Source organism: Tachypleus tridentatus, chromosome 7 (assembly GCF_004210375.1).
Source record: "Tachypleus tridentatus isolate NWPU-2018 chromosome 7, ASM421037v1, whole genome shotgun sequence".
NCBI lineage: Eukaryota > Metazoa > Arthropoda > Merostomata > Xiphosura > Limulidae > Tachypleus > Tachypleus tridentatus.
In genome coordinates, this window is record NC_134831.1 from 162196822 (window position 1) to 162224812 (window position 27991).

The 27991-nt window shown below is 35.0% G+C and overlaps 2 protein-coding genes across 11 annotated transcripts in view; one reads left to right on the top strand and one right to left on the bottom strand.

The window, feature by feature from the left end:
* The window catches only part of LOC143257069 (latrophilin Cirl-like), a 105363-nt gene extending 77711 nt beyond the window's left edge, over positions 1-27652 (top strand). For 8 of the 10 annotated variants that reach the window (XM_076515213.1, XM_076515212.1, XM_076515217.1 and 5 more), the window contains 18 exons: positions 357-549; positions 884-993; positions 1812-2174; positions 3221-3358; positions 4584-4687; positions 6390-6581; positions 6890-7073; positions 9756-9899; positions 10344-10549; positions 11552-11601; positions 12181-12292; positions 12695-12798; positions 13731-14121; positions 15991-16094; positions 16845-17013; positions 17628-17771; positions 19723-19789; positions 24764-27652. In XM_076515213.1, coding sequence (XP_076371328.1) covers positions 357-549; positions 884-993; positions 1812-2174; positions 3221-3358; positions 4584-4687; positions 6390-6581; positions 6890-7073; positions 9756-9899; positions 10344-10549; positions 11552-11601; positions 12181-12292; positions 12695-12798; positions 13731-14121; positions 15991-16094; positions 16845-17013; positions 17628-17771; positions 19723-19789; positions 24764-25608 — 3620 coding nt within the window. In that variant the 3' untranslated portion in view covers positions 25609-27652. Of the gene's footprint in view, positions 1-356; positions 550-883; positions 994-1811; positions 2175-3220; positions 3359-4583; positions 4688-6389; positions 6582-6889; positions 7074-9755; positions 9900-10343; positions 10550-11551; positions 11602-12180; positions 12293-12694; positions 12799-13730; positions 14122-15990; positions 16095-16844; positions 17014-17627; positions 17824-19722; positions 19790-24763 lie in introns of all 10 variants that reach the window. The other 2 variants (XM_076515220.1, XM_076515219.1) reach the window with 1 other exon arrangement.
* Positions 7377-9051, bottom strand: LOC143254913 (uncharacterized). Its single transcript, XM_076509824.1, has 2 exons — positions 8830-9051; positions 7377-8377 (listed from the first exon to the last, which is right to left on the bottom strand). The coding sequence occupies exons 1-2, from the start codon at positions 8963-8965 to the stop codon at positions 7377-7379; spliced, it is 1137 nt and encodes a 378-aa protein (XP_076365939.1). The 5' UTR covers positions 8966-9051.
* Positions 27653-27991: the final 339 nt, after the last annotated feature.

Sequence of the window (27991 nt, forward strand, 5' to 3'; positions counted from 1 at the left end):
CTTCCCTCTAGTCTTACACTGCTAAATTAGGGACGGCTAGCACAGATAGCCCTCGAGTAGCTTTGTGCGAAATTACAAAACAAACAAACAAACAAACATCTCGTACGTTATAGAATGTTTCCATATATATTCCCATTACTTTATATAAAGGGATGAGTAAACAATTTTGGATTTTGTCTTGTTATTTAAATAATGCTTTAGTGTATACTTTTTACTTGAGTTTTTACAACGATTATATTATTCTTGGTTTGAGATGTGACCGCAAGAGAGTGTTTTGCCCTTTATTTACCAATGTGTTATTTAAATACTGGTTACGTGTAATATTAAAGTACCGTTCTTTGTATGTTTATCTTCAGAGAGAGACGAATATGAAACCACATATGCCTGTGAGGGTAGACATTTAAGAATATCGTGCACTAATGAGAAACACATACGACTTGTGAGAGCAAATTATGGAAGATTTAGTGTTAGTATATGCAATGACAAGGGAGTCGTTAATTGGAGCGTTAGCTGTATGTCCTATTGGTCATTTCCCATCATGAAAGACAGGTATGTACACAACTAGGACCATTAAACAGGCACAAAAGATAAATTAAGATATGTTCATGATACAAAGAGAAGTGTCTTAAAAATGCATTTATCCTAGATTATTAAATTAGCCAATTACCCCTTTTTTACGTATTTGTAAATATATTTTATTACCGTACCTAAACTGTTCGTCTTTAAAAGTAACAATTACTTTATCTACGTACTGCTTTCAAAGCACCCTCTAGTGTTATGTTTTATAAGTATGTGTCTTTAGGTAAGTGAAATATTATTATTCTACTGACGCGTTTAAACTTTAATGAAGTTAACTTATTAGTATATACAATATATTTATCAGGTGCAGTCACAAGTCCAGTTGCAGTATTTACGTTTCTGCCAGTACATTTGGAGACGACCCCTGCCCAGGGACTGTAAAATACTTGGAAGTTCAATATCACTGTGTCTCTCGTAAGTCAGTTCTATCAGGCATTCTTTTCATAAGCCAATATAGTACAGTGGACAAAAAGATCTAGTATAAATACACGTATGCATGTTTTCACAAGATAAGAGTAGTACCGTGGCTACAAAGGGCTAGTTAAATATACTAACGCATTTAATTTACCATTATTAGGGATTCTTGTTATTCACAGAAAACCCCTAAATAATGCGAGTTTAGTATAAAGAACAGCCAATGTCACATATTTTGACTTATATTAGTTATTATTTTAATTTTCAAATGCCCATTGTTTTCATAACAACATTGGTTATGGTGTTTAATTATTCTCCTTGGAATGCTTTTACTGCATTTAAAGTCGAACGTTGTGGATGTTAGTACCATTCAAAACTGTATCTCGGTCTCTCACAAATCATTTAACCATCTTTTGCACATTGTACGATAGAAAGTTTCACTTGAATTTTTTACATGAATGTTGACCCCAGAAGTTAGATAATATATTTGGATAAGTCATCATTGATTGCGTTACCTAGAGATGTTATTGTTCAACTGAGTTACCAATAAATATGCTTCTATAGTTTATGATGTTACTTGGCAGTACGAGTATTTGCTTCAGAAATGAAGCGTTTTAAGTAACAAAGATGAATTTGATACCTGTACGTTACAATGCGAAATAGAGATAAGATTATAAATCATTTGCCATCATTTTCACATCATTTTCTTTCTATATGAGCGTGCCTAATTTAATTCACTGATTGTTGTTTTTCACATCATTTTCTTTCTATATGAGCGTGCCTAATTTAATTCACTGGTTGTTGTTTTTTTCTAACAGCTTCTTCGCATTCTGGACCGAGCGCAACAAAAGAACCAGATGAAATTTTACCTGTCTTCACAGCGCCGATGGTGCTGCCATCTAACGACACATATGTTAGAGCACCACAGGAAGATGTTAAAGTTATAAAGAATCATACTACGAACAGGGTAAATAATGCTGCTGGAATTCACGCACCTTCAGCGACGTTTATCTCGATAGTTTCAAATGTTACTCAAACGTCACTCATTGAAAAAACACCCACAGCATCACCTATTTATACCACTAACAGGATTACGACACGAAGTACAACCTCTCTGGTTCTACCTCCATACTTGAAAAGCAACATTTTTGAAGACTACGGCTTTGAGAATGACTTAAATGGTAAATATACAGTATTAGGCCTTGATACTTTAAAACAAAAACGATAGTTTGTTATATACAAGCTCTATTTCTGTTAACAGTTTTCTACTTTTGTAGAAACTTCATATTCCACAAAATATTGTTTTTCACTCTTTTTTTCATTTTCTCCTCAAAATACTCAACCGTTAATATCTGTACGAATTCGAAGAAACACAACTTGTAAGGTTTGAGTCTAGTTTTGTCTCAACAGAAAGAAATTATTGTAAATAGTGTCTACAAAAATAGCAGAGAAATGTACAATTACTTTAACATGAATTTTTGTCTGTATTAAGTTTTTCATTGAAATATTATTCATTTTTCAAGTAAGAAAAAAAACGTTATTGTAGAGAGGTTGTAGTTACTTTTACTCGCTGTAATTCATCCTATTTACCTAAAGGCTTGAGCAGACGTGTAGAATTTTCCGATATATAAAATAGTGCAACTGAAAGTCTTCAATTGAAGATCATTTTAGATTAACTTGATTAAAGAAGAAACTGAATCTCTTCCTATTTATTTATTTTCACGTAAGAAAGCATTTAGGATAAATTTATTTGATTTGTTTGATAAACGTCTCAGAAGCCCATCATTGACAGATGAAGTATCATACCTGCTGTTTTAAGGAAATGTACTAGATTCATCCTACTGGTCATATTTGTCTTCCTTTACTTTTTTTAAATTTAAGGAATCCATACGATGTTTGTTTTAGATTAAACTCACATTGGCCTATCTACTGTGTTTTTCGCTCGATATCAAACCACGGATTTTGGCGTTGTAAGTAGGTAGACTGTCCGCTAGGAGGACAAAATAGTTATAACGATATATTCGATTTAATCAATTCTGTCCTTATATCAGCCCAAAATAACGCCAATTCATCTAATCTGCCACGAAAACACGAGATTTAGTCTCCGGGCTTACTCTATATTGTACACTAGTCAATTATTTATTTGTTGTTGTTTTTTACGAAGAAATAAATACACTTATATGTACATGTTTCCTCGAATATTTAACGATTTCTTTCATTTTATTAGAGCCATCAACAGCGTTTATATCTCCGATACCGTTAACCCCTCAAAACATGTGCCCACCCGTTTTCTCTAGGGATATCAACTGGAACTGGACTCGTGCGGGAGAGACAGCCGTCCAGAAATGTCCTGGCGGAGCCACTGGTCAGAAAGACAGTTTATAACGTTTTTTGTCACTTTTAGATATAAAAGAGAACAAACAAACTATTTGAACACTAATTAACAGACTTATTTGTTTTCTCCGTGAATGTGTTTTGTTATGTTTATTTTGTTCTCCGAAGTAAAACTGTGTTTGTCAGAGATTATAACAATAATGTTATCTGTGTTTCACGAGACGTTGTAGACACAAACAAAAATGAAATTCTAAAAATAAACAATATATTTACAATATGCGTTGTAGCTAACAAGTACGTTTTATAGTAAACTAGTATAAGACTGGCCAGAACAGTAGTAACATGTAGGGTGTAATTCTCTAAGACTGGCCAGAATAGTAGTAACATGTAGGAAGTAATTTTCCAAGACTGGCCAGAACAGTAATATGTGATATGTGGTACTGTAAAATCACCCTGAACCAGAATAAGTAAAATTAATAACTGTAAAAGCGTTCAGAACAGTAACATGTACAACGGTATGTTAAAATGGTACTTTTTTTGCTCAATACAACAACACACATGGAACTGTTAAACATTATTACGTCAGCTACTTCTTGAAGAAGTCGTTTCTAAACTATAATAATGTTTAACAAATGTGACGTAAAATCGTGGAATATTTATTGGATTTCTCACGTTATACATCTCTGACTTTGAAACACCATGAAGACAAAAAATTTACGTCCAAACACTTACCTATCAAACCAAACATTTTCAAAATTGCTAAGCCTAATAATAAGTTAGCTAAAAAGATGTATATTGTTTTGAAATTACAGAGTTATTTTGAATCATTAGTCCGGTAAAAGTTTTATTTTTATTCATGATACAAAGTATTTTTGTTAATAAAACCGGATTAATAATGTTTACTTCTATACCTAGTAATTCTGGGAACTAGCAGGTAATTGTTGTGTAATCTCCAAGTGTTTATCATTGTTCAACACATCTCTTACCTATACTTTCTTAGTTTCACTAGTGCTACCTTTTATAATAAATGGACATAATTACCAATGGTATAGTGAGGTGAATGTAGCTCATTTCACTTCGTTTGTTTTATTCAAATTGTAGTACGACAACCTGGGAACGTAACTACCTTAGTAGTTTTAGTTCATAGCAAAAAATATATAAACGCATTGTCACACTCCACCTACTTGTTCTGTTGACACGGCAGATTTCCGCTTAACTTTTTTTTTAATTAAATATTTCAATTTTCCATACTTTAGGGCTCGCTCGATGGAAATGCAATGACGAAACAATCAGCTGGGAACCAGAAACGCCAAATTTGAATGAGTGTAAATCTGTGTGGGTGGACAATCTAAGAGAACGGGTAAGTACATCACAAACTTCCCACGCGTTCTTTACAGTTTGTTGACTTTGCCATAATTGAATCAAGAAAAAACAAACAAACATTTACATTTACTTTGGAGTTTATTTATAAAACAAGAAGAAGAAGTAATTGTGGAAGTGTATCACAAACAACTTATGTTCGACAAAGCTTATAAAGAAAAGGTTTTTTCCACCATAATTGTTAAATTTTGTGAAAGGTAACGTTTGAAAAAATACAACAAACGTCTACATTTTGTCCCACAGAAAAGATTATTGTTATAGGAAGGAAATGTTTCGTAAAATGGACAGAATTCAGCGCATTTCTGCTTAAATGACAAACAATATGCAAGTCATTGTTTCTTACGATAAATAAAAACAAATTTCAAAACACATTATAAAACTAGAAGCTATGGTGTTACCATGATGTCAATTTTTTTGGGGTTAAAGTGTCGTTCTTTGTTGATGCTAATACAATCTTAGGGGAAAACATTGTTACTCTCTGTTCATATAATTACCAACAAAAGACTCAGGGTAGTACACTTGGAGAAATTAAACGTACAGTAACAGTTAAGTAACACCAACCATACGATTTACGTCAGGCGTGTTTCTGTTTATTGTATTTCATTGTTTTCTTTACTAACCTACAGTCGTCCCCCTCCCAAAGTGGCTTAGAAATATGTCTGCGGACTTACAATGCTAGAATTAGGGTTTCGATACCTAAGGTAGGCAGATCGCAGATAGCCTATGGTGCAACTATGTGCTTAGCTTGAAATAAATACTTTCAGTCCAGTGAAAGAGAACCGAGAATTAAAGAGATCTTATGTTGAAGTGAAACAAACCTAAACTGAAACAAAATGCTAGTTCAATTGTCACAGTTGGAAATATAAAAAAACCGCGACATAATATTGGAAGTCACGAGTCATTTATCAGCATTGCCTTGGTCGTGTTCTCCTGTTGATCAGTGGTAAGGTGTTACGGACTTATAATGCTGAAATCCTGGGTTCAATTCTCTGTGGTTGGCACAGCAGATAGCCCAATGCATCTTTGCTCTAAGACAAACAACTAAAACTATGGTAACACCATCTTCCTGGTTTTATGTTGAATCATAAATAGTTTCACTTCCTAACAAGTTTTACAAAATAAAATCAATATGGTAACACCATCTTCCTCTTTTCATGTTAAATCACAAATAGCTTCACTTCCTAACTAGTTTTACAAAATAAAATCTACATTTTACATTAAAGTATCACTTACCTCTCCTGTTCTTCTTTAACCAAAGTAGAATATTTTTGCTTTTCATAAATCATTTCAGTTTTCCCATACAAACATTAAATCCTTGCACACCGATCTTGGAATATTACTACATTAAGGTAGGAACAGGAATATCCAGTATTAAGAACTGAGCCATGAATTGAAGTAATAGCATCAGGGACTGTGTTATGCCTTTGATGCAAGTAGCATTGGGGGACTGGCTTATGTCTTTGATGCAGATATTAATGGGGAATGTGTCATGGCTAGATTTAGGTATGCTGCATTAATGTCAGTACTTGTTTAAAATCAAAAGTCTAAATGTGTTCAAGATACTGTATATATTTATTTCATTTTGATATAAGCCGTTTATTTTATCACTGAACTTCAATAATACTTCTACAACGTTCATCTAGTGTTCAGTATGAGCTGCTATATCTTTTGTTTTGATAAAGATGCAAGCTGGAGACTCCATTACGAGTATCACGTCAGAGATCGCCCTTATGACTTTTAATAAGGTGTTGTTCAGTAAAGATGTTTCCCACGTGGTAAACATCGTAAAACAGACACTTTCTCGAGCGGTGGACAGTATGGAAATCTTTAAAGACCTGTGGCATCGTCGCCAGTTGCTTAAAGAACTTCTGGAGGTGAGTTAATGACCAACTTAAACTGTGTCACGTGTGTCGTCGGAGTACGTGGCACATCGTACAATGTTTCGTGAAACTTAGTTAATAATACCACGAGTTAAGGGTATCGTCATACGGAAAAAGTACAAAGGCAAACCGAATCTCAGAATTATTTTGTAATTAGATGCTTTTTATGTTTTAAAATGTGTCCAATCATGTCAAGACTAAATTTAAAAAACAAATTTTAATCCTTTATTATATTGTTTAACTAATAATTAAGTTTAAGGTGTTTTTTCTTTTCTTTTTTTTCTAATATGCTCTTTATGCAGTCTATTGTAGAAACGGTCAGCAACCTACTAAATGACAGGCAAAATTTGGCTTGGCAAGATTTGACGTCATCAGAACGTAGACAAGTGACGTCAAACCTCCTGCAAGGGTTAGAAGAGGGAGCCGTGTTGTTGTCGGAGTCGCTAACACAAGAAAGTAGCTTTCTGTTGACGAAAGCAAATGTTTGTAAGTATACAAAATCAATAGATATATGATTTAGTACTTGAACAACGTAAGGTGTGAAGACTTATCTACAACGCGAATTGACTGGTTTATAAAGGCAGAGCGACTTTTGGAGTGAATATTCAGTGTAAACTCATGCATAAGTAGACCAGTTATGATTCTCTATCATTGATAAATATCGATTAGAACTATAGAGGTTTTGCGTGAACCTATTAGTGTCACGTGACCACAACGAGGTTTGTAAAAATACCGCCATATTGGGTGGCAAGTGTCCCGCATGACTAAACGAGTTAACAACTGCTGTATTCAGTACTGTATAACATCACCAGGAATTATATTGGCTAAAACCCCACAGTTTTCGGTAAGATGGACATCACTTGTTCGTCCTCCCCATCCCTTTGAGATAAAAATTATAACTCCTTGCGGAGCAATACCTATGAGGTATTTGACAGTATTATGGGGCTTGTAATTTGAATAGGTGTCTGCTCGGGCCTGGAGGTCTGACGGCCGCTGTATGAATATTTCGAAACAATCAATGATGCAGGCACACTTTGAAAACTTCTCACGAAAACACACGGGCAACGTCATTCTTAGTTCCTCTCTCTCAGGCCAGAAAACAAATGTTGGTACCAGTCGAATATTCATGACATTTATGACCTCCTGAAATATGCATGATACTGTTGAGGTGTGCAATCCAAATATGTATCCTAAGAGCTGCAGTGGCACATCCAATCGCAGTCTCATGAGTGTCAATATGAATTGTTGAAATTTAGAGACTGACTGTGTATCTCGGAAATATCTGTAAATTTGGTTGAATATGATCATCACTGCATATGACGGCAGACCTGTACAGTATTTGACCTTCTCGTCGTCATTTGCAAAAGTAGCATCTTCGAAACAGTTCGCTTTTGCTATACTTTTATAGTGGAGGACTTCATTCCGCAACTGTTGGCATTCAGATTCAAGTCTAACTAAGTCTGTGAATGATATTTCCGTCTGCATACATGTCTCAGTTGTATATTGTGATGTACACAAGTCAAAATTATCACATGTAACTTCAAGTTCATCAGCAGAATCAGTACAGCTGCTATCAGTGGCAGCAGTGCCAGCAGATTCTATGAAAGCAAGGTCAAGCAGCCCAGCAGCAGCTTCATGTCTCTTTTGTTGTTCTTTTCTCCTTTTGGTCACTTCTTTCCTGTTTTCATATTTACACAATTCAGCAGCTTTCCTTCTCTTCAGGGGAGAACGTGTAAAATGAAATATGGAAGGTACATAGTCAGGTGATAGGGGATCATCACTCTTCGTCCCTGAAACAGAGTACAATAATTTAGTTAATATATAGATCTACAGGCATCATCAGATAATATTTATATATATAACAGATACACTGTACACTTTTAACTGAATATATATATGTATAACTGAATATGCTGAACATTGTTTAACAACTGAATGTACAGCCAACAAAGTAATTATTTGCACACTTTTTAATCTTGTGCCAGTTGTGGTTTTCTGATGAATCACTTAAATTGGTCCTTTAAGAGATATTAACATTTTGTCTTAATGTACAAATGGCTATATAACCTATTCATCATGAATGATATTGTTCCTTCAGTAAATTTACTATTCAGTTATTTAAAAGTAAAAGAAAAGTGTGCAAAAAATTTCTTTGACTGGTGCTGCAGTGTGTTCTGCTATACATATATCATGCATGTAAGTTTCAATTTATTCAGCCTGGCTATAGATGAATTATACATACCTGACACAAAATGTTTACTACAAAGTCTGGTGTGATCTGTGGGTGTCCAGTTTTTCCTATTGACAGCTGCAATCCATCGTCTTCTTCGGTCGGGATCTTTAGGAAATCTGTAGTATGACATTTTCCACCTGTCCATGTCGATTTGAACAGTTAAATGCACAACACGAGTGTACCATCGCGCACTTTTGACTATGAATCACCCTTGTGTTGGAATATAAACACGCCGAGAGTGCCACCCATCATGGCGGTCAGCAGTAACTTGGTCAAGAGTGACGTCACACGCAAAACCTCTATAGAGTAATTTCAAACTTTAAAAATGTCGAAATCAATATCGGAGAATCTTTCATTTGTTTATATATTGGACTTAATGGTGTCACAGGAACAACGATTATTGATACATTGAGAAAAATGAACTAAAGTCTAATTGAATTTTGTCACATTGTAGTTAAACAGGATTAAACATAATGACAGCCGTTTCCTTCTTAGTTCGTTGATATGCATCTGATCGTTATGAACAATGGTTTCAGGTATGTAGCATCAGTGCCACAAAACCACATGCTAAAAAAAAATGTGTTTACTACATGTTAATAATCCGGAACAACAGTTTATCGTGTGTTAATATCTTAAAATAGAATTAACACATGTCGATAGCCTAAAGAAGCGATAATCACATGTTAGTTCCAAAGAATAAGGACTGAACATTAACACACTGTTCAGATTAACTTTGTGTTAGAGTTAGACGTTCTAACGTTTAGAAGTGTTGGTAGAAACAGCAACATTGTGTACCTCTAGTTTACTTACTTTCAGGATCTAAATTTAATGAAAATGAATCGTTTTCCGAATTCTGCCCAAATGTTTGATATTTATGATTTCCATTTGGTAAGTATAATTTCCATCAAATGTTTCTGTTTACATTTATGTTCTAGTAATACTGGTTGAAGCTGTAGATGTCAGGATATCCCAAAACCTGGCATTTCCTCTTCCGACCCAGATCCCGGATTCGAATTGGTTTAGAGTCCAGGATTCGCTGCTCCTTCCTGTACAGTCTCTAATTGAATATTCTAAAGATGGTGAGAATTTATCTGTCTCTCTTTCATAAATGAAGATAAGTGTTTGTTTGTATAACGGAAAGTTATGTGTGTCTGAATTTACAACTTCAGCAACTGTAGTTAATAGTCTCTACGACAAAGTATAAGTGTGTTATAGTGTTCACAGGTTGATTTCGTATTATTTATAGCCTTCAACAAAGGATTAATCTGTTATATTGTTCTAAAATTAATTCTTATAGTTTATCGCCTTTGTCGTAAAGGGTAAACACGTTTTTTCATCGTTTACAAGATTCTATTGTATAGTTATTTTATTGCTAAGTGGAAATCTACTTTATTGTTTACAGAGCTAGCTGGTACAGTTTTTTGTTTTTACAACGAACCATAAACGTAGTTTTAGTCTTTATAAGATTTGCCTATAAATCTTCGTCTTTATAGCAACTCTTTAACTTGTTTAATTATTTACAGGATTAGCTCGTGTAGTTTTTCGTCTTTACAACAAAGTTGACGAGCTATTAAAGCCCGATGCTGGCTTCCACTCCCACACGACTCAGGGACAGGACGTTAAAAACGTTACGTGGGTGATAAACTCTCGAGTCGTTGCCGTCTCCGTGGGTAGGAGAAAGACTTTTCGCTTATTAGAACCCGTACAGATCACCTTCAAGCATATTCAGGTGTTTTTGGAAATATGTTTTTCTTTTTTATCGTTGTCATCTTATACTTCGAATTCCTTGGAAAACAATGCGGACTTGGTCTTATGATAAAATGGAATCTAACTTCTATATTAGTGTTACGTCAGTGTTATAGGATTGGTTGGCTAAAGGAGTTCTCAGAATCTTTAACATTTTGAGATTATTTAGCAGTGTATAGAGAAACCGAGATCAGTGTTTATATAAATTCTGCGTTTCTGAGTATGAAATATCATAAGATAGTGTTTAAAAAAAAAATTTGAATATCGAACATTTGAAGTACACGTGGTAGAACTTCTATTTCAAATAACAGTTCTCTCCGAACTTCGAACGCAATATTTGGGTACGCTAGTCAAAATTAATATATCGAATATATGAGATGGGGTTAGTAGAACTGATCGCCAAATATCGAACATCTTGAATAGCGTTAGTTCATTTTCCTTTCGAGTATCGAATATCATAAGTAGAACATCTTCAAACTTTTATCCGAATATCAAATATCATATGGAGGCATAAAAATGTCTAACATCAAGTCATTACTTTGTCAAGTAGCAAGTGTTTGTATGTATACTTCTCAGCTTCATAATGTGTAGAGTTACAATGTTAAAATAGGAACATTGTGGCTATAATACAATATCTGTGTTCTGTAAAACACCGGACGAAAAACATCACTATAGTGTTATTGTGTTAACAGAGTCATATGTATCATATATTTCAACCTAATTTTCATGCTGTTAGAAACTCACTAAACGAAATAGTATTTTTATTTTGAATGTAGTCTAAACTGCTGTGTAATATATTACAGTGTAACATATTACAGTGTAACATCTTCTGCACTGGAATAAACGAGTTATCTTTAGAATTGATACAACTTTTTTTTTTTTTTTTCTGACACAAAGGTATAACTTTTTTTAATGTAGTGTTAGAACATCTATTTATAATTTATACTTATCGGAAGTTGTTCTTTTTTCTTTCCCTCCTCTCCAGGAAGAAAATGTTACCAACCCACAATGCGTGTTCTGGGACATAACTTTAAGGTAAGTGTGTAATATCTACTGTTTTGGTTTGTTTTGAATTTTTTACCGAAACTAAAGCACATACTGTAGACTATTACAGCTGACGTAACACGACTATTTTTAAAACATTCAATTTTACAACCAGAAATGCATTGGCTAGTTTCTGGTTTTCAGTAAAGTTATATTAATAACAACAACAAAACATTGCTGTACCGTGTTATTGTGAAATAACACTTATTTCTCAAATAAAGTCGGGAAATTCTACGAACTGATGTAATAATAACAATAGAAAAACAATGACGAAAAAAGAAAAAAAACAGCATATAGCGTAGAGACGTAATGACTGTGTCTCGAAAGACTTTTCAAAGAGTTTTGTGATAAACCTAATTTACTATTAAAAAGACAAGCGACATATGGTCTACAAAATAAATAAATACATGAAATAAGGTAGCTCTGAAACAGAATATGTTGAAATGGCATTTCTTACTTTTCAAACTTGATAAGATAATTCATGTATTATCACTTTTTTTTTTTTTTTGCTTCATACAACATTTTATATATTAGTTTTTACTCATTGTGACTATAAATATTTATGTCTAGAGAGTGGTCCACAGATGGATGTTGGGCCTTAAGTTCCAACTCTTCACATACGACTTGTGCTTGTAACCACGTGACCAACTTTGCATTGATGATGGAAGTGAAGCCTGCGGAGGTGAGTGTTATATTGTTGTAACCACGTGATCTACTTTGCCTCGATGAAGGAAGTAGAACCTACACAGGCGAGTGTCGTATCGTTGTAAGCCACACAAGTGAATGAGTTCTATGATAGTTCACTAGTGCATGGTTTACTTATGTGAGATGACATTCCAAGCCTCACAGAGTGTTTTTTATTCATTTTTTTATTTAGGTAAACTTGCAGGTGAATTAAATTTGGCAATTCATAATAACTATTTAATTACATTTCTGTTTTTTGTCTCTCTTTTCAACAGAATCGTATCATGTATTGTTGAAAACCGTCCCAGTTATTACATAGAAATACATAAGTTTCAGTTGTTTTTTATTTACTTTTAAAATGTATTGTTATTATTAAGAATAATTATTATTACTTTTTCAGTACTCTTCTGCCAAACAATTTACCAAACAACTAGTGACGTCACTAGGTTGCGCCCTCTGTGTGATATTTCTTCTGTTAAGTACAGTGTGTCTGTATATTTTAGGGTAAGTAGGCTTAGTTTTACTTACAAGATTACCTATATATGTTTATCGTATATAGGCGTAGTGTTGCAATGAGATTGCATTTATCTATACCTTGTGTAGGCTTAGCACTGCAGTGAAAATGACAGTAAAGTAGGCTTAACTGTACACAAACAGTATATTTCTCTCGTGTGTGTTAAGGTAAGTAAGCTAAGACCAGCAATAAAATGCAATTACCGTACTTTAATTCTGCTTGTAAGTACACATTATAAGCATGCGCAGTAAGAATTTTACCTGATAAAAATTACACAGGCGCACTATGAACATGATAACAACCAGCCTTCTTTCGACAGAAAGCAACAAAGCTCAGTGAATTAAGTTACTTCAACAGCTATAAGCGAATGAATAGGAATTAGAAGCTTAAAGTTTTCATAAAGGTCTGACTTTAGGCCATAGGATAGCATTAAAAGTTTATTTTTTCCATAGTATTAAGTACGGTAAAGTTTGATCCTAACTTAACTAAAGTTAAAAAACAAAAATTGTGCACAGGTTGCAGTGCAAATTTATATCTTTATCGAACTTAGCCCTAACATTAGACAAGGTTTTATGAAGTGCAACCTAAATACAACTAGACTTGGGCATTTCTGTATCTATCATTACAATTCGTTTGTATTATTCTTGAAATTCTCTGAAGAAGTACTATTGTATAAAGATACTACTCTGCGGGTCTCTGGTAGTGTATACTAATACAAGTTTTACGATTAATGTCACAACTCTGTGTGTAACGAATTTATTACCTATATTGAATTATGTAAAATAATTTTGTTGTTACTTAGATCGTTTGATTAAAGTAATCTAACTATATAGATCAGACCCAAATTGATATCGTAACTTATAGATTTACAGAATTTCCTGCATAACAAACTTATCTTTTGTTTTCTGTCTTTTTTATTAAGGGGATCTCAAAGCGACCGAACTATTATACACAAAAACCTTTGCCTGTGCCTCCTGGTGGCTGAACTGGTTTTTGCAGCAGGCGTTAATCAAACACATCTCCAAACACTGTGTGGCCTAATTGCAGGGTTACTTCATTATTTCTTTTTGGTGGTGTCTGTCTGGATGTTCCTGGACGCATTTCATTTGTACGTGCTATTAGTGGAAGTTTACGACTTGGAAAAAACCCGAGCTATTTGGTACTACGTCATAGCTTATGGTTTACCAACAGTAATTGTTGCAGTGTCAGCAGCAATAGATCCACAAAGTTACGGAACAAATGATTATTGTTGGTTACGATCTGATAATTATTTCATCTTCAGCTTCGTCGGTCCAGCAGTGGGCACTTTATTTGTAAGTAACGCAAGTGTTCAAACTTGATTCATAGTATAGTTTTAATTATTAATGCCAATAGATGGCAGCACCACACCTTTCAAACTCATTTTCTTGTTATACAGAACAAAAAGTGAATTTATTATTTCGTTTTGAGTTTGCTTAGTGATTAAGTGTAATTTTATAACAGGATGTAGCTTTAAGAGTAAGGAACATTAATATTTTTCTAAATATGCATGTGGTGCGATTATTTTCTAACTTGTGTATTTGAGCGAAAAGTTCTGTTCTAGAAAATAATCTTCCTTAGGGTAAAAACTGTAACTTGTAATAAAATAACTGGTAAATTTGGTGTTCTATTGTTTAATTGAATTTATACAATAGCTTTTTTTTAATTGTATGTAGATAAATCCAATTATATCAAAAATTGCATGGTATGTGATGATCACGCTTATGTCACCATGGCGTTATCTCTTATTACTAAAGATAAACAGCAGGAAAAGTACTCGTAATGCACCACCAAGTTATAAAAATTGTATTATCCTCTTCAAAATTAAATATGTGCAGACTTATAATATGGATATTTTCTATTATACATAAACACAACGGTGTCAGATTAATGGAGTCATAACGAATTCACTACAGTTGACAAAATGAATAATTAGAGAGTACTAGTAACAGTCTCTACAGCTGCTTTACCTTCAATAACTTGTTTCATTATATTTTCGCAACTACTTATAACAAATTACGTTTCTCATTTTATCAAGATCTTTTGTTTAAAACTATTAAAGAATAAAAATATATATTTTTAGGTTGATTTATAGCAAAACAAAAATGCACATTCGTAAAATATTCCATCGTTATCTGCTAGAATAACTAAATGCAGTATTTCAAGTAGTGCCATAAACCATACATATTTTTTAAACTATTGTATTGAAAAGTCAAAATAAGATGTTTGTTTAGTTATTAGCCTACGATTTTGGATTATCTGTTTATTGTCACTTTCGAAAACCGAGCTAGCTTTCACTAGTGCGATTAGATTGTTACTTTCAGATGGTTGGGTTGTTTTGTAAGTAAACATACAGAGATAGATGCATTTAGTTTTGACAATCTCATAAGTTTAGTAATCATTCTTCTCTTAACTTCTCAATATTTTTAAAACTATTTTTGATTAAAATCCGTCAAGTATTTAAAGTCTAATGAGGTGAAAATATGTACACACAGAATTTAGGTATTTTAATGGGTTTGAACTACCCTAAAAAAAATAAAGTGTGTACATGTTTCCAAAAATATAAACATAAACGGTTAAAAAGTAGGGTTTCACCAGAACCTTCAGTTGCACAGCGTTAAGTTTGAGGACTTGTAACTCTAGAAACCCGATTTTGGTACCTGTGGTGGAACAGCACACATTATGTGGCTTTGTGCTTAACTAGAAACAGACAAACAAAAATACTAGAAATATATGTGTGTATATTCTATGAAGAACAAGTTAAGTTGTTAATAGATTGGGTACTTTTGTATTCTTATTTTGTTGTTGTTGTTGCTACATTTATTCAATATTTGAAACTCTAGTCAGGTAGAATATATAAACTGTTTTATCATATTAGTTAAGTTAACATTTTAGTTACTTAACTTCCTAATTTCCCATTAGTTGTATTTTGCGATGTTTCGTTTCTAGTGATCGAATACAATATTAACTTTGAATGAGAGAAATGTAATTTAATGTGATGAGTTGCGCAAGAGAACGTTCTAAACGTTATCTAAGCCTCTTTTTCTGGTGTTAGTGAAGAAATACACTGTATTTTCCATGTCATCTTATTGTTTTTAACACTAAGCGTCAGGTTTCTTTGTTTCCTAAACTACATTTCGATGAATTAAATTTCCTCTACCCAGGGTTCTACTGTGTTCCTGTGTATAGCAACATGCATCATGTGTCATCAAACTGGTATTCATACTGTTGTAAAAGGAAAAGAAGAGGCAATGTTGGCCAACATCAAGTGAGAAATGAAATTTGTATACATAAAGGTTTAAGGGAATTATTAATTGCCTCGAACTTGGTAAATTAACAGGAAAGGTTTAATTGATAGCCCATAATTGTAAGGTTCTTTCTGAGATTAACTAAAATTAACACTACTGAAGTAATTTGTGACTGTAACAATGTATAAAAACAACCTAGTAAGGTAAAATATCTTAAAAGTAAATACATCTTATAAAAGTTTACATATGTTAGGTCTTTTTATAGCGTTATGTAATTATACACAAATCAACCAGATATCTAAAAGTTAGTTTTCTTAGGCGTAATATCTAGATATTACTTTCATGGGTTGTGTGAAAATGTAAAATCGCTTTTCATAGGCCTAATATCTAGGAGTTATTTCCATACGCTGTATAAGAAAGTAAAATATGTGTTCTTCGTCTAGATATTACTTTCATTAAGTTGCATAAAAAAGTAAAATAGTTTTACTTAGGCCGAACATCTATAAATTACTTTCATGGGTTGCATGAAAGTAAAATCCCTTTTCTTAGGTTTTAGTGTTGTTAATTTCAATTTTACTTTTCTAAAACAAGATAAGTGGAACTTTTACAATAGTTTTAAAATGTTAGACATTTTTGTTATCACGCTCCAAAACAAATTATGTTTGTGAATAGCCTAGAAATTTCAAAACTGTATTGATCAGTTTAGTATAATATATAAACCAAAGATTTTCAATTGAAAAACTTGTATGTTTTTTGGTTGTTTTTTACAGGCTCTGGATACGATGGGCTATTGTCATGTTATGTTTAGTAAGCCTAACGTGGACGGCCGGTCTCCTTTACGTTAACCAAGGAACAGAATTTCTGGCTTACACCTTCTTGGCCTTGAACTGTGTCTTAGGCCTGTTTGTTTTTGTTTTTTATTGTTTACATAATGAACGTGTAAGTAATTTATATTTTGTTTGATATATATATATATAAGTGCGAAGAAAATTTTCTAATTTATAGCCCCTCAGTGACACAGCGGTATGTCTGCGGCCTCATTCTGCTGAGAACCGGGTTTAGATACCCGTGGTGGGGAGAGCACAGATATCCCATTGTGTAGCTTTAAATCAAACGATAAAGTTCAAAAGTTCTTAATTGTTTTCTTGTTAACTTTTCTGTTTCTTTCAATAATTTATTTCAGAAAGTCTTTTGCTTTCTTTTTATTTTAGTAGTCTAACTCATATCGGCAAATTCAAGTTCTACGAATTTTGTTTTTCATAAGAAACCGTCCAGTTAATCAGTAGTAAGCTCGAGAATTTATAACACTAAAACATAGGGTTCGCTTCCTGCGGTGGTTGCAAAGCAGATAACCTTAAGTGTAGTTTTGCGCTCCAAACCAGATCACCTAATACAGTAACAACTGAACAAACTAAAAAGAAAGTTATGACGTCACATTAGGGGCAAACATTTATCATACGTTTTATAACAAAAGAGCTTTCTGTTATTATGATGTTCAAAATTAGTAGCTTTTGTGTTAACTCTAACATGCTTGTTTAATAATTTTGTTCCAGGTGAAAGAAGATCTTTCGAAGTGTTTTCAGCAATATAAATGGCTACCGAAATGCCTACTTCCCTCTAAACCTAATGATCAGACAGCTAGTGAGCTTCCAGGAAGGATCACCTTGGCAACTAACTTACCCTCAAGTCAACAGAGTGTGGGTACCTCTGTACCTCTGACTTCTCCTTCTGTTTGTTCTTTATCATCAGGTATTACACCTTTTGCACCCATCTGTTTGCTTACACTGTGCTTTATCACAAATCTGCACTGTTTGAAGTCTAACAGCATGCATGACTAGTGTGTTATATCATCAATATATACTGGCATATATATTCTTGTTTCCTACTAGTCTTCTTCTCGCTTACTAATCAATGCTTAATTTGTGTGTATAACATGTTTAACTGTAAAATAAATTGTTGTTAAGTTTATGATATCTCTATGTTTAACTCTCAAAGATGAAAAGACGTTGTAAGTTTGTAAGTTTTATTGTATCTGCATGTCTTACGTGTTTAATGTACAAAGACAGTATTGTGAATCTTGTGACATCTACATCTCTGAGTTTCACTTTTTTTGCATGACTTTTATTTTACCTTAACAATAATTCAGCTTATTTTTTGTTTCCTGGTTACATATTATCTTCTAGGATCTTTTCTATCATTTTCAAGGGTGCAAAAGGCCTCTTTTCTAACAGCCTTAACAGCTTCACTTAGAAGTTTCCAGTTTAGGGCCACTAATTTAGATGTGAGCACAAAGTGATAATAACATATTTCACTTGTATATGTTTAGTGTAACAATCGCTTCGACAACAACCATATTTCAAGATTTTAACGCTAACGAAGCTTAAAATATGGTTGAAGGATGAAGAAGATAAACCCAGTTTTTTAACCATTTTAGTTGCCTTCAGAGATTTATTAAATTTGTCCAAGCATGACAAAAGATCTACTCTTTCTACATCTAAATCAGATTTTTTTGCCACACATCGATGCCGTACGTACTCTGGGTGGTTCATTATACACGTAGATCACTAAAAAAAAGAAAAAAGGAAAGGAACCATTGTTCAATTGTTTGTTTTTGAATTTCGCGCAAAGCTACACGAGAGCTATTTGCGCTGGCTGTCCCTAATTTAGTCGTGTAAGATTAGAGGGAAGGCAGCTAGTCATCACTGTCATCTCTTGGGCTACTCACTATAACTTTATGAAGCCTTTCACGACTAAAGGTGTGACGAGGATTCGAACCCATGACCTTTAATCACATTTCCATGCTGGATCGTTTTTAAATTAAATGATTCCTTCTAAAGAAGGGATATTTTTCCAAATGACAATGTATGCTAAATCAATATTTCTCTATACGACAGATATATTCCCAAGCAGTTCTTTGTAAATTATTCAAATGAACCTTTTTTGTATTTCTAAACACACATAAGTAAGAGCAATTACAGAGATTATACGTGTTTATAATTCAGCTTCGAAAATTCGGAGAAACCTTCTCAGATCCAGAATTATCGACGAACTATTTTCGTATTTGAGAAGTTTGAATCTTAATGTACCCATGAAATGTGGTACAAATCCGATAACACTACAGCGTTATGAACCGAAAACCGCGAACATTTACAATCCCCATGTTATAAAACATTCTTCAACGTGATCCAGAGTCCGTATTTGGATCCGAACCAAGTTTGGGGAAGACTTTCTCACGCTCGCTTTCAGTTAAATATAACATTTTCATGCATATCAGCTTATTTAGTTTTCGAGGTATGCTAATGGAAACGTACACACGCACGCGCGCGGAACCGATTGTAGTTCCTTCGTAGAGCGTGGGTAATATTAAATTGAGCAGTATTTTCATTGGTGCAAATAAATAACACTAAAAATGTCAACTACTGCCATGAAAAGTTCCCATCTAAGTAGAAGGTACAGTGTTTATTAGTTGTTGAAAAAAAATATTCAAAAATAAAAGCCATCAACGAACAGGGGCAGAAGTTTAAAGAAACTAGTTAAGAACAGCTAATTGTACCACTGTTTATAAGGAAAGTAATGAAACTTGTACACTTGTTCTTTTGTTTTTGTCCAAACCTTGTCGGGAGATCTCGAATAACTTGATTTTTTCAGGTCCCGTCGCCTCTCAGGATCATTCAAACACAGAACTGTATTACTTCCCCAAAGTTCACCACGCAAGGTAAGAAATATTCCCAAGTAAGTGAGTGATTAAGGAAAACTTCAGTTTTGTTTTCTTTAGTCTCAATGTCTTAAACTCCAGTCACTTGCTTAGTCCATATTTAGATTATGTATTTGACACGTTCCTCAGGAGCCAAGTGGTGTCTTTGCATCACAATGAATTGAATATGAAAAGTTAAATCCGGAAACTCCCAGAGGGAGTGGTTTTGGGCTTGTCTTTTTCAAGACAAATTTTCGCTTGTTATTTGATAATTTTTTAAAGTAAAATACAACATCCTCAAGCCTCAATATTAACTAGTATTAAGGTCTGCCCACTCAAGTCTCCATACTAACTAGTATTAAGGTCTGCCCACTCAAGTCTCCATACTAGCTAGTATTAAGGTCTGCCTACTCAAATCTCCATACTAGCTAGTATTAAGGTCTGCCTACTCAAGTCTCCATACCAGCTAATATTAAGGTCTGCCCACTCAAGTCTCCATACTAGTTAATATTAAGGTCTGCCCACTCAAGTCTCCATACTAACTAGTATTAAGGTCTGCCCACTCAAGTCTCCATACTAACTAGTATTAAGGTCTGCCCACTCAAGTCTCCATACTAGCTAGTATTAAGGTTTGCCCACTCAAGTCTCCATACCAGCTAGTATTAAAATCTGCCCTCTCTAGTCTCTATACTAGCTAGTATTAAGGTCTGCCTACTCAAGTCTCCATACCAGCTAGTATTAAGGTCTGCCCACTCAAGTCTCTATACCAGCTAATATTAAGGTCTGCCCACTCAAGTCTCCATACCAGCTAGTATTAAGGTCTGCCCACTCTAATCTCCATACTAGCTAGTATTAAGGTCTGCCCACTCAACTCTCCATACTAGCTAGTATTAAGGTCTGCCTACTCAAGTCTTCATACTAGCTAGTATTAAGGTCTGCCTACTCAAGTCTTCATACTAACTGGTATTAAGGTCTGCCCACTCAAGTCTCCATACTAACTAGTATTAAGGTCTGCCCACTCAAGTCTCCATAGTAGCTAGTATTAAGGTCTGCCCACTCAAGTCTCCATACTAGCTAGTATTAAGGTCTGCCCACTCAAGTCTCTATACCAGCTAATATTAAGGTCTGCCCACTCAAGTCTCCATACCAGCTAGTATTAAGGTCTGCCCACTCTAGTCTTCATACTAGCTAGTATTAAGGTCTGCCCACTCAAGTCTCCATACTAGCTAGTATTAAGGTCTGCCTACTCAAGTCTTCATACCAGCTAGTATTAAGGTCTGCCCACTCAAGTCTCCATACCAGCTAGTATTTAGGTCTGCTCGCTCTTGTCTCCATACTAGCTAGTATTAAGGTCTGCCCACTCAAGTCTCCATACTAGCTAGTATTAAGGTCTGCCTACTCAAGTCTCTATACTAGCTAGTATTAAGGTCTGCCTACTCAAGTCTCCATACCAGCTAATATTAAGGTCTGCCCACTCAAGTCTCCATACTAACTGGTATTAAGGTCTGCCCACTCAAGTCTCCATACTAACTGGTATTAAGGTCTGCCTACTCAAGTCTCCATACTAACTAGTATTAAGGTCTGCCCACTCAAGTCTCCATACTAGCTACTATTAAGGTCTGCCTACTCAAGTCTCCATACCAGCTAGTATTAAGGTCTGCCCACTCAAGTCTCCATACTAGCTAGTATTAAGGTCTGCCTACTCAAGTCTCCATACCAGCTAGTATTAAGGTCTGCCCACTCAAGTCTCCATACCAGCTAGTATTAAGGTCTGCCCACTCAAGTCTCCATACCAGCTAGTATTAAGGTCTGCCCACTCTAGTCTCCATACCAGCTAGTATTAAGGTCTGCCCACTCAAGTCTCCATACTAGCTAGTATTAAGGTCTGCCCACTCAAGTCTCCATACTAGCTAGTATTAAGGTCTGCCCACTCAAGTCTCCATACTAGCTAGTATTAAGGTCTGCCTACTCAAATCTCCATACTAGCTAGTATTAAGGTCTGCCTACTCAAGTCTCCATACCAGCTAATATTAAGGTCTGCCCACTCAAGTCTCCATACTAGCTAGTATTAAGGTCTGCCCACTCAAGTCTCCATACTAACTAGTATTAAGGTCTGCCCATTCAAGTCTCCATACTAACTAGTATTAAGGTCTGCCCACTCAAGTCTCCATACTAACTAGTATTAAGGTCTGCCCACTCAAGTCTCCATACTAGCTAGTATTAAGGTTTGCCCACTCAAGTCTCCATACCAGCTAGTATTAAGGTCTGCCCTCTCTAGTCTCTATACTAGCTAGTATTAAGGTCTGCCTACTCAAGTCTCCATACCAGCTAGTATTAAGGTCTGCCCACTCAAGTCTCCATACCAGCTAGTATTAAGGTCTGCCCACTCTAGTCTCCATACCAGCTAGTATTAAGGTCTGCCCACTCAACTCTCCATACTAGCTAGTATTAAGGTCTGCCCACTCAAGTCTTCATACTAGCTAGTATTAAGGTCTGCCCACTCAAGTCTCCATACTAACTAGTATTAAGGTCTGCCCACTCAAGTCTCCATACTAACTGGTATTAAGGTCTGCCTACTCAAGTCTCCATACTAACTAGTATTAAGGTCTGCCCACTCAAGTCTCCATACTAGCTACTATTAAGGTCTGCCTACTCAAGTCTCCATACCAGCTAATATTAAGGTCTGCCCACTCAAGTCTCCATACTAGCTAGTATTAAGGTCTGCCCACTCAAGTCTCCATACTAACTAGTATTAAGGTCTGCCCACTCAAGTCTCCATACTAGCTAGTATTAAGGTTTGCCCACTCAAGTCTCCATACCAGCTAGTATTAAGGTCTGCCCTCTCTAGTCTCTATACTAGCTAGTATTAAGGTCTGCATACTCAAGTCTCCATACCAGCTAGTATTAAGGTCTGCCCACTCAAGTCTCTATACCAGCTAATATTAAGGTCTGCCCACTCAAGTCTCCATACCAGCTAGTATTAAGGTCTGCCCACTCTAGTCTCCATACTAGCTAGTATTAAGGTCTGCCCACTCAACTCTTCATACTAGCTAGTATTAAGGTCTGCCTACTCAAGTCTTCATACTAGCTAGTATTAAGGTCTGCCTACTCAAGTCTCCATACCAGCTAATATAAAGGTCTGCCCACTCAAGTCTCCATACTAACTGGTATTAAGGTCTGCCCACTCAAGTCTCCATACTAACTGGTATTAAGGTCTGCCTACTCAAGTCTCCATACTAACTAGTATTAAGGTCTGCCCACTCAAGTCTCCATACTAGCTAGTATTAAGGTCTGCCCACTCAAGTCTCCATACCAGCTAGTATTAAGGTCTGCCCACTCAAGTCTCCATACTAGCTTGTATTAAGGTCTGCCTACTCAAGTTTCCATACCAGCTAGTATTAAGGTCTGCCCACTCAAGTCTCCATACTAGCTAGTATTAAGGTCTGCCCACTCAAGTCTCCATACTAGCTAGTATTAAGGTCTGCACACTCAAGTCTTTATAGTAGCTAGTATTAAGGTCTGCACACTCAAGTCTCCATAGTAGCTAGTATTAAGGTCTGCCCACTCAAGTCTCCATACTAGCTAGTGTCTGTCCACTGAGAGTAAATTCAGTATATATTAATAAAACCACATTCTCAGCATCATTAATTAAACAACTGTCAACATTTTATATTTCGCTTTGAAATGAGATACGAACGATTTCACCTATGATTTGGTAAGGAAGGTCGAAGTATCACGATAGTCAGCAGTAGAATATGCTGAGAGGAACACTTCGAAAAGAGCTATTAGACTTACTGCACATCTACCAAGGTGGTTCTGAGTGTCGTTTAGTGAGTTACATGCTTCTTGTGCTTGGCCGTGAAGCTCACGATGCAGAGATGGATTTCGGCCACCTCAGTACTACAAATCACTTTCCGAAGCCCCAGTGCGGGGAAATGTCTAACAAAATTCGATTCGAATAAAAAAACAATTTTGATAGATTTGTTTGTTGTTGTTTTTATTCAAAAAAGATTTCCCCCACTGGCTCGTGAGGGGCCTGTTAAAAACATGTACAGGTAGTTCTTAATTTACCAGAATTCGTGTTACGTGTTTTTGGATTAACGCGGTCGTTGGAATAACATCATTTTTCGATTAACGCAATAACAGAGCTATTTGTATATTGAAACGGTACATGTAGTAGCATGTACTCGCCGTGCGCTTTAAGTTTTAGCCGATGCAGACGCTTTATTACAATAACATACGCGATAACGCGACGTAGTGTAGTTGATGTGACGTTACAATGACAATAACATTACGGCCATCTGTGTAGTAGTCAGATGGTCGCGGAGTCCGTTTGGTCGTACAACGAAGTCAATTTCTCATGCTTTACACTGGAGTTGGTGTTTTCTGTAGACATATTATGTTGGTTATGTAAGAATATGCGGCACTTTATTAAGGCTTGACTGATGACATTCCCACTGGGATTACACACGTCGTGTATACTATATATATTGTTTGACTTACGCGCCTAATTTCTGGAACTTAATTAGAACTACTTGTATATAATCACCAGTTTAAAATGGATGTAGTTGTACCATACGGAAAGCTGACATAATTTACAACACAGAAAAGTTTTATATAATATTGAATTACTAATGAGGCGTAAACCTATATCGATTTTGTAGATTCATTTGTCAAAACTATGTTCCAAATTAATTTTGAGCACATGATTTGTTGTTTCAAGTCTCTAATAATATGAGTCACACAACAACATTATCATTACAGCAATTAATATAATTAAATACCGCTAGGGGTTCTATGTGTGACTTACATGGAAAATTGCTGCTTTAACTTAATTTTTGGGATGTTAGTTCTGTACATTTAGATTAGATAAAATGACTTAATATTATGCAATATTTAGGGCTCATCAGTAGTCAGCACTATAAAAGGTTAAAGGTTAAGGGTTATTTCTATAATGTGCGTGGTAACAATTCATGATGTCTTATTCTTCAACAGATCACCTATCTACGTTGATAACGATCAACCAAGAAGGTGACGTCCTCCACACATCAGTAGGGTCCACGAGGAGGAAGGGACACAGAATCACTTCACCAAACGTATCGAGAACTAGTTCACCCGGTCATTATGGCTTTGTGGCCAATCAGCACCAGGCTGGTGGCTGTGGAAGCCATCAGCTCTTTCAGGTTGTTCCTCGTAACAAACAGTCAGCCTCTGGTTCTTACTCTGATTCATCTGGACTGTACAGTGTCTTTGCTGATCATATCTATGAATCCATTGAAGAAGACGTTGTAGGACATCCTAATCACCAGTCATCTTTAACCAAACAGTTTTCTCCACCAGAAAACTATTACGGCGATCACTCTGATCTCAGCCAGCATTCCTCCTCTAGTGGATATGACCAGCGACCTCTGTTGGTAACATCAGTTCCAGAAAGTTCCCACACAGCAACCTCCAATAAGACTGTGTACGGAATTAGTCTTCCTCACGATAATTATTCCCTAGCTTGCACCCCCGAGTTGTCAAGACAACCAGAAGTAGACAACGTCCATAGAAGTTTCCTGACAAACCTGGAATGTGCTACGATTCAAAGTGTTTGCACGATTAACGCAGCTTCTCCAAAACACAGCCAACAGTTAAACACAGACTTAAGTGAGAAGGATATTAAGGTGAAACATGAGGACTGGGAACCAGTTCTTCCAGATCTTCTTAGTCTGCCTTCAGACAATGTTGTAATGGCAGTTTTGGAAGGAGAGATGGTTGTAAGCCGTCTTCATGCAGACATGGATACTTCCATAGATACAAGAAATTCAGATCTTCACAAACTTAGTACCTATTGTTGAAAAAAATGAAAGAGCGTTACATTTTTCTTTCGTTTATAATTTCTGTCACTAGGGGTGCTGTGTATTAAATAATTGTATTTGTCAAGTGTTCAAGAAAGATTTTCTTCGATATAATTCGAGATGTTTTCTATATTTAGAAGAGAAATCCAAGGAAAATGTTATTTCATTAAATAATTAATATACCAAAAGACGGGCTCACCATGTGTTGGACACTTGAAGTGCCCTAGTCTACAATACTAGTCCATCCCTAAAACAAAGAATGGTTCGCACTTGTCAAAGCATGAAAGTAGATAAATACAGCTAGACTTTTGGAAATTTCGTGCACTTAACTGACGTGGAGGTGATACGTTTTTGTAATTAGATCAAAACTGTGTTGTATATAGATTTGACCGATAATAGACGACGCGGAACTCGAAGACGCCAGATATGGCATAAACACCATAGTATAATATTGCGTCATGACAAACATACTGATTTACTGTTCAGCTGGTTAACTGGCCTGATAATATCTGTCAGTTGTTTTGTCGTGTTAATCGAAATCCATCAGAGGATTTTAGACCTTCTAAGATTAGTATATCATCCCTTTATACAGTACTGATAACTGTGTTTACAGTGATTACGATACCAAGTTATCACTGACCAAATCTTAAGCCTTTATGTTATTTTTTTCTCGATATATGTTGTGACTCCTGGTGATGATCATAATACGCACTCTTAGGGTTAAGGGATACCTAAGGATGAGTGTTAACGAAGAAGACGGTTAAATAACTGTAAATCTTTTAAAAAAGTGACGTAGAAATAAATGTTTTATAATCTAAGTCCAGAACCTTAAGTGATAGTAACACGAGAAGCTACGTTACGTTGCTGTGGTGATATTGAAAGTTCCAAAACTTTGTGGACCCTCAAAAGATAATTTTTTGTCTGAACCAGTGATTAAATACCTTAGGCTTACGGTAATATTGAAGCTTGCTACTAGGTGTACTTATAACAGTTAAAGATAGAAGTTTCTGTATTATGCTTGTAAACCCGTCTTCGTAAATATTCTTGAAACGAAAACGTAACGACAAGTAACAAAATTATATATATATGAGATAAATTAGTGTCAAAGAATAAAACTGTACTCTTATTGTTAGCTATCTACACTATCATCACTAGCCGAGTTTCCATTTCGTCAGTGCGTTAGATTCGCATGCAACGTATTTACGACCTCATATCTGCACCCTAATAATAGAGAAAAAGTTCTACGTGACGGAAACGGAGGCAAAACGGGAAAATCGTGACCCGTATTGCAAATCTACATGTACATTGGATAAAATTTCGCTTAGTTGGGGTTTGTATATCTCGTGATAAGAACGTTTATCTGGTATCACATGAGCCAGAGTTCTATTATAGTATGATATTAACAAATACCGTACGTTTCAGTCACTTATCTTTCTTGAAGCTCCCTAAAGTGAAGTAGGTGTCAGATTAGTAGCCGAAACGTTGGAAATAGTTAACCAGTAATTATTACATTATTAATACTAATTAACTAAAATTGTACGTTCTGACTGCTAATATGCTGTCGTCTTCCGTTCAAGGGATCGTTAAGAAAGATAATCAGCTAAACGAATGGAAATGATAAATTAATTATTAAATCACAGCGATCGAGTTGTGATTTTATCGTTAGTTCGGAAATGAACTCTAAATTTGAAAGAAATATTCGTTCTAAATTGCTTGTTTCTGAAAATAATTTTAACAGTTCTGCTTCTTGAAGTAAAAAATAGCATTAAGAATGAGATTATTGCACTTTTCGTTAATAATTTATTTTATGTGATATATGTTGTAAATGTGATGTGCTTTAAACTGAATTTACGTATTTATACCCACATCTGCGAAACAAATACAAAATATATTACAGATTCCAATACTTTGTAGCTTTTTAATAGGACTAAGCCATTCGTAAAATCTTTGACCAGTAATACTACATACTTATTGTATTAAATATTTTCATTTTGTCAGCTAGAAGTATATAGAAAAAAATGAAATAAAAATAATAAAAAAGAAATACGTTTGTTAACTCCTTCGTTACAAATTCAATATTTGAATTTTAGCATTCCATTCATAGAGTTACTTAAAGTTACTAAACCTAATCTAGCCGTTTATTAAAGTTCAATAACACGATTGAAAGCTGAACCCTAAATTGGCTATACTTTTGCACGCTTCAACATTCAGAAAATGAGAAGGAACACACGTGGATGAAATACGACATTATCATTCAGTTTTACCTGTTTTTTTTTTCTTCTTTGAATATAATAACGCAGTACTGCTTTCTACAAAATTTGTTAATTTTATGTCACAAAATAATAATGATGATTATTGTGATTCAATATTCGCTGGTAAATAT

Bases quoted from the DNA above. Each gene is read 5' to 3' on its own strand.
- LOC143254913 (XM_076509824.1), bottom strand. From the start codon at position 8,965: ATGGACAGGTGGAAAATGTCATACTACAGATTTCCTAAAGATCCCGAC. The intron at 8,378-8,829 runs GTATGTATAATT...ACTCTGTTTCAG, and splicing joins TAGTAAACATTTTGTGTCAG to GGACGAAGAGTGATGATCCC.